The sequence below is a fragment of the Pundamilia nyererei genome, unplaced genomic scaffold (assembly GCF_000239375.1).
Source record: "Pundamilia nyererei isolate P.nyererei 1_Seehausen unplaced genomic scaffold, PunNye1.0 scaffold00253, whole genome shotgun sequence".
In the NCBI taxonomy this organism is placed as follows: Eukaryota; Metazoa; Chordata; class Actinopteri; order Cichliformes; family Cichlidae; genus Pundamilia; species Pundamilia nyererei.
In genome coordinates this window covers 140,719-148,348 of record NW_005187654.1, presented here as the reverse complement: position 1 = coordinate 148,348, position 7,630 = coordinate 140,719, and the positions used below count along the sequence as shown (strand labels likewise).

At 41.5% G+C, this 7,630-nt stretch overlaps 1 protein-coding gene across 4 annotated transcripts in view; it reads right to left on the bottom strand.

The window, feature by feature from the left end:
• Window positions 1-6,004, bottom strand: part of LOC102202365 (cytohesin-1-like) — a 23,070-nt gene extending 17,066 nt beyond the window's left edge. For 2 of the 4 annotated variants that reach the window (XM_005749675.2, XM_013915066.1), the window contains exon 1: window positions 5,764-6,004. In XM_005749675.2, coding sequence (XP_005749732.1) covers window positions 5,764-5,845 — 82 coding nt within the window. In that variant the 5' untranslated portion in view covers window positions 5,846-6,004. Of the gene's footprint in view, window positions 1-337; window positions 370-2,659; window positions 2,882-5,763 lie in introns of those variants that run through there. The other 2 variants (XM_005749677.2, XM_013915067.1) reach the window with 2 other exon arrangements.
• Between the last annotated feature and the right edge of the window lie 1,626 nt (window positions 6,005-7,630).

The window sequence follows — 7,630 nt, the reverse complement described above, 5'->3', positions numbered from 1 at the left end:
AGTCTGGCATAAATACCAAGACACCTCATCTCACTCTGCAAACCAGCTGCTCTGCATAGTCTCAAGGGCACTGAGTATGTATTAGTGTCTCTGCTAGGACCAGCTGCTTGGCACATCCAACCATCAAACCTAGGCCTAAAGTTTGCTCTATAACCTGCTTCCACCGTCTGCACCACATCACATCCTCCTGAAGCAGAGAGACAAAAAAACCGCATCAGTCAAGCTACAGTTAGCATCTGTTTTGGTTTCCGTTCTCAAAAAGTTTCACAAGAGGACATGCACTCATTCAGGATAACTGAACACCTACACATTTGCGTCATAATTCTAATACTCATACCCAAGAAAGCTTCTGTCTGCCGAGAGACGCCACCGGCAGCAAGAATGGTCCCAGTACAACCAGCTCAGCCCAGTTTATAGCTCTGAAGTCCACACAGCTTTAGGTTTATCATCACTTCCAGTAAAAGAAAAAGCGTGTTTCTTTCAAATAAACCAGCTTTGACCAAACTTTCCAATCCCTAACCCAAATCCTGTGGTCCTCCAGTCTAACCTCTGTAGTCCTTATAACCTCATTCCAGCAAAGGAGGGAGGGCAGCAAATGAGGATAAGGACAAATGTGTGTTTAAGAGGGGGGGAAACCCTTGAACTCTCATCTCTCTCCCCCTCCTCTTCCTTCTGTCCATCTTGACTCCTCCCTTGCTCATTTACTCCATCAATGAACGGACTCCCCCACGTGGAGACTGGGGACCAGGAGGAAATTTTTAAAAAAGGATGGGGGGTACAGCTTCACATGAGCAAGGACATTGTTTGCCTTCCAGCCCAATGAAGCAGTTTTAGCCAGTTAAAAACAAACAAGCAAGCATTTCAAACTCTCTTTCAAAGACTGTATTAAGCTTATTTGCTGTTTATTTAGTGTCTTTGACCTCCAGAAAGCAGTTTTCCTTTCATCCACAGCCACTGAATCGGCTGACTGAGCTGCAACATTCTTGCTTTAACTTGCACAAAAGTGATGAATGAGTGATTCCCATAAAGAGGCAAATTAAAATCCCTAAAATATTCCTTAAAAAAAGGAAAAGGTTGCTGGATGGTGGGGCTCATGACAGCTTGACAAGCAGGAAGACTAGACAAAATCTAATCACAACTAACCACGGCTCCACTGCTTAAAGAAAATAAGAGAAAATGTCAAAAGGTACCACTGCAAAAGGAACCTGGACAGTATAATCTGTTGGGAGATGTTAGCTAATGTAACAAAGGCACCTTCAAAGACCTCTCCTGAAATAAACCCCAGAGAGAAAGACTTCTTGTTTCACTCTGTCAAAAAAAGTGTGGGAGGCAAAGAGGATGACAGAATCTATAAATATACTGTGTTTTAATGGTTAACACGGAAATGTATAGATCTTTGTTAAGTGATGCAACTCAGGCTCCATGCAGTTAATACCACGTGTAGCCATGAACCGAAGGCCTGTTCAGAGCTGGAAATAACCCTTGTGCGTCTCCAAAACAAAGCCATACCAAAATATATGGTAAAGCAATGAGAAGGCTGACTCACTTCTCCTGGGGATGGAAAATGCAGCCAATATCAAAAACAACAGTTTATTCTTCTTTCTCTGCTCATCACATGTGTTTGCCACCAGAAAGTACCATGACCCAGGACCTAAGGCAAAGCAGTTTGGTTACGACAAGAAAAATATCTGTATTTTGAGCTCTCAGCGTCTCGTATTGCTCACAAGGCAGTAATTGTCTGTTTCAGTGTTCACAAGCCCATAATTGTCCATTTCAAGGATAACTGGCTCAACAGTAAGGATATAATCCTCCCTGGTTGCATTTGTACAGCCTTAAGACTAAGTCCAATAAGCAATGAGGCTAAAACCGATAAAATGAGAAAAGAACATGAGGGGGAACACGATGTGCCCCGGAGAAGAAATACTTAAATTACAGAGAAATAAAGTGCGGGCATTATAAAATGTCAGCTGCAGTGCACAGAAAGTGGAAGAAACACACTACTAAAATGATGCTCCAAAGTAAGGTGAAATAAAGCTTTTAATGCAGTTCATATTACAGGAAGTTCATTTTGATAGCTTTCCCTTGCTCTTATGAACATTAAGCCATCTATTTTTCAGAATAAGGTGGGGCACCATCCTGTATGAGATTCTGTATGTATCCTGTCTGTCATTTTCACAGGAAACAGCGGCGGTGCTGCGAAGACGCTGATTTATAATCCAAATTCATGACTATACGTGTGCGTGTGTTTACAGCCTCCTGTGTTGTTGACAACTCTTTGCCGTTTTGAGTGCAGTTCATTCACTTCCGAACCAATAAATGGTTGCATTGATTGTATTTATAGACTCATCTGGTGCTGCACAATAAGTATAGCCCCCCAGGAGGTCTGGCACCGACCCAGATTAATAATAATAGATCTCTTGTGCCAGTTAATAAAGACTGCCAAAGAGCATTAATAAGTCAGACACATGAGGACTTGTTGCTTTCGCTCTGAGTACAGGATATTAAATGCCAAAACACATACTAAAAAAGTACCTGCTACTGGAGCGAGCTCGCCTCGCTTACCTATCCATAACTATGCACAAAGTTATGCTAGTGCGCTAGCTATCCGTGTTAGCCTCTAGGTTAACGCTGTTTAACTAAACCGCGTCAGGTAACTTACCAACTTCGTCTTCCATTTCCAGAACCATGTTCCACTGTTGGTCAGCGCTGTCCCCAGGAAACCACGCTAAAGGTGACACTTTTTAAGTAACTTTAAAGCCCAAATGAGTGGCTATAGTGTGTCTAGTTTTTCAGTCAGTTACCGTTAGACTGGCAGTTGATGACAACTGACTACGAAGAGACAGCCGGTGTCTGGCAGGATGATGGGGGGCGTGGCTTAAGCGGCAACAGCCAATCAAAGACCTATCTATGTGTCTATCTGTCTGTCTGTCTTCAGAAATTAAAAATAAAAATAGGTATGAGTTATTGTATTCATATCCTTTATACTTCATATCCTTTACTTTCTGGTGCTCACTTACGCAGAAGGGGTCGCCAAGGGAGTTTTTACACCGGATGTCTTTTCTTACGCAAACTCAAAGGATCTGTGTCTCCTCCCGGGATCACTTCGTGGAGCTGCTGGTTATCAGGTAAATCTACACTGTGAAAATATAAATTCACAAGCAGACAATTTCTTTATTTCATTTAGGTATACAACTATAGAGGCCTCAACTATAGTATACAGTGTATAGAATAGGATATATGTTTGTGTATGTACTGCATAGTATATATGCATATGCATATACTATATGCATAGTATACACACACTTATGAACTTCATTAGGTACACCTTGCTAGTACTGGGAATGTTGGCCAGAGACTTTGGTCTATAGTGACATGATAGCATCAGATTTGTTGGTTCTATGTCCATCATGTGACTCCAGTTCCATAACATCCTAAATGTGCTCTATTCGACTGAGATCTGGTGAATGTGGAGGTCATTTGAGTACAGTGACCACATTGTCACATTCAAAAAACCTAACTAAGCTTTTTTGATGAGTTACGTTATCCCGTTGCAAGCAGCCATCAGAAGATTGGTCATTGTGGTCATAAAGGTACTCGGGTAGATTGTTGTGTTTCATTGATGGTGAGTTGGTACTAAGGGGCCCAAAGTGTGCAAAGAAAATATCTCTCACATCATTATATTTTGCTTAAGGGACATTCTGACCCTGCCATCCAAATGTCCGAGCAGAAATCATTACTCATCAGACCAGGCAACATTTTTGCAATCTTCTGCTGTCAAAATGTGGTGATTCTGTGTGAATTGTAGCCTCAATTTCCTGTTATTAGCTGACAGCAGTGGCAAATGGTGGTATCTTCTACTGACGTAGCCCATCTGCTTCAAGGTTTCCGGTGCTGTGTGTTCAGAGATGGTCTTGTCTATACCTTGGTTGTAACAACTTGTTAAGTAAGTTATACCGTTGCCCTCCTATCAGAGCAATGGCTTAAGGTTTCCCCCCCAAACCTCAGACCTCAGCAAGAAATTTGCCCATTTTTTCTCCAGAGAACTGTGGCTCACAGGATAATTTCTCTTTTTCTCTGCAAATCCTAGAGATTGTTATGCTAGAAAATCCCAGCAGATGAGATCTTTCTGAATTATGCAGGCCAGCATATCTGACTCCAACTATGTACAGAGAGATAGATTGATAATTTTGTGTAGTAAAAAACTGAAAATTATAGCAACATTATATGTTTGCAACTTCAGATTTGTATGTTTTTATGTCTATACTGATTAATGTGTGAGCTAAAATCACCTTTAATGGCTTTTGGGCTGGGGATTTTGACAAAGTGACATACTTGTCTCTACATTTAATGTTATAATAATAGTACCCACCCGCTGGAAAAGAGAAACATATTTAACAACGAGGGTGTGAAGCCAGAGGAAGCTGGGTTTGATATCAGAGATAGCCTGCCTGTGTGAAAAAGGAAGGGAGAGGAGAGGGTGTAGTGAAGGACGGAGGAAAGGAGGGAAAAGGATTGCAGCTGTGCGCCTGAATTGGTGCTTTATTCAGAGTTCGGACACGTCAAAACAGGATATGTTGGGGTGGGGTAAGGAAGAGCTGCTGCTGTTTAACAGCTTAAAGGGTCAGCTCGGAAAACATTAAAAACAGTTTGCTTTAAGGGGGACTTTTTCTGGTTATGATTCAAACAGCTCACAGTGAGGTCAGTCCGTTATCAAGAGTGAAAAAAGGACTTTTAGAGAAGCTGCTGCTGATTTTCACACTGAGATAGAGGGCTAGCATATTTAAAAGCTTGGATGCACTGAACTAAACTGTCTGCACAAGTTGAGGTAACTGAACCAGTAAGTCTTCAATCAGAGCGGACAAAGCAGGCCTTAAAAAAAGTCCACTTCTCATTTGAACTTCATAAATCATAAATATCAACAAGTTTGTGAAGTTTGTCAGCAAAATCACATCAATTTCTGTTAATAGTATAGAATTGTGCTGTTACAATGTTTGTCTTTATCAGCCTCATTCCTCTTTTTCTGCACATCAAGTACCTGTAAACGAAGAACAGCTCTCTTAATTTAACAGCAAACTAGAAAACATGAAAACATTTCAAGAGGAGGGTGCTAAAATCGTAATGTCAAAGCAGGCTACAGTTTACCTGATCGACTAAAGGGTTTAGGAACAAAATAAAGAAAGAGAAGCTATAAGAAGCTGCTGGAAAGTCATAAAAGCTCAAGGTAAATGGATGTAACCTGTGTGCTGCTTTCATGGCGTTATAACGGCTTCTGAATGAGCACCCTGACACAACATGAAAGCACCTGCACAGAGGGAGAGCAGTGGGCAGCGATGGAGATTATGTCACTCTGTGCAGCACCCACTGGAGAGGAGGATCCTGGACAAGACCGTGATGGGTGTGCGTCATGTTCTCGAATCGAGCCCACCATCTCACACAAACACATACACACTGACTCATGTATGTACACAGAAATGTCACACACACACACACACGCACACTACAGAGTGCTCTGTGTCTTGATAGCCTAACTGAAAATCACCAAGGCAACTGAACACTGATAGCACTTTGTGCCAGTCTTGCACTCCACGTCGCTCTGAGCAACATAAAACCAACAAAAAGCTGCGATAACAACAATAATGTTTCATTTTTAAGCACTTTTTTCAAACTCATGAACACCTTGTAATCCTTGAAATCTGCTCACAAATACCTGACAACACATTTTCTATCCAAACCAAGAAGACGGGGTTCCTAAAAAGCTCTCACCTGCAGCAGGTGGCCCCGGGCGGACTGTAGGGCAGAGAAATGCCTGGAAACTGGACGCACAAAGCTCACTTACAGTCCCCATCACACCAGTCAGGAGTTTCAGTGTTTCAGTATCCTCTTTGCAGCATCTTCTTTTTAGTCGTCCTTAAGCCTGCGTCATGTTTTACTAAAAGCAACTCTGGACTCCTTGAAAAAAAAAAAAAAGGCGGTTTTCGCTCCTGACGGCTACCAGACTCTGACGAACTCTCTGAAAAATACTCTCCACTCGCTCTCCCCCTCTCTCTCTCCCTCTCTCACGCTCTCTCCTCGCTTTTGATCACACACTTGACCTCACTCGCGTATCAAAACCCATCCACGTCTACCACCGCACACACACAAAGGAATCTCGCACTTTAGGGTTTTGAAGAAGTACAAAAGGATACCTATACTGATTATGAAAACTGAAGCAGGCGGTGTCCCTAAAAACAGTTGTTGAAGTATTCTTGGAGCTGATGACAAATGTACACACACATGCAAACAGCCTCATATCATCCTGCGTTACTCCCCCACACACACATCAGAGCCCAGTTTAGTTTAGTCAGAGCTGAGTGAACGTACACATATAAAGATAGAGCTGGAAGAAAGATTGCAATAGTGTATGAAGTCCTATGTGTTAAGCAGTGGGGGGTGGGGGGTGGGGGGTATGTGAACATCCGAAAAGTATTTGAGTCTCATTTAGATAACCTTGACTAACCCATTTGGAGGTCTCATGACATAGTTCTCATTGACTTATGGTGGAAAAAATGATCACAAAGTCATTTGTGCAGAATAATGCTTATTACTATGTACTAATAATTTTTGCCCTTGGGCCCCTTATCAGATTCATTCAGCCATAGCTTTAGTGTATGAGTTTTTTTTAGCAGCAAATTATTCAGCTCTAAGGGTGGTGTCTGAAGCTGGTAACTGTCAAACGACAGTCAAATGAGTAAGCTTTTGGTTATGGGATATTGTGGAGTGTTTATTACACCATTAATCCTCTGGATTAAGGGTCAGAGATGTTTTATTTGGTATCACATAATAGAGCCCTTTAGAAAAGAATGACTAATGGACAAAAAAGAATGTTTTGTTTTTGTCAATGAAGGTCTGAAGGATAAGTTTTAATAAGTGTAGTATCAGTAGAAAGGTGGCGACACTGAAGTTCACAGAATTAACGTCAGCAGCGTTTAAATAGCAGTGTCGGCAGTAATAGAAGCACCAGGCTGAATCAAAACTACTTCCTAGCAGAATGAAAAAGCCAGACAAAACAACATTGTGCAAAGAGGTGTGAAAAATGTCAGCAGTTGTTGTAGCACTCCTTGCATGAGGTTCCTGTATAGACCAAATACTTAAAGCTAAATATAAACTGCATCTGCCATAGAGGCCCAGTGCCACCACTTAGACAAACAATGGCTGAGCTGGCGAGTCTTTTAATTCATAGCATCTCTCCTCTTTCTTTGATTTTCTCTCACACCATTTCCTAGACCTCTATTTCTCTCTTTCACCCCCTTCACTCATTAAATTTGTTCGATCCTGTTCTCTCCCGTTTGTCTCCCTGTAGAGCCGACCTTTTGTGTTGCACTTGACCTCATCCACTCTTGAACTTTTTGTGCCACTTATCGCTCCACGATGTATCCCTTTTTTTCTCTCCCAGAGCTTCTGTCCTCTCTCTCTGTGCAGATGAACAACCAGAATTAGTTTCTCTGTTCGACTTTGTTAACCATACTTATAAATGCATGTATATGCATATACATACATACATACATACCTATCTATCTATCTATCTATCTATCTATCTATCTATCTATCTATCTATCTATCTATCTATCTATCTATCTATCTATCTATCTAT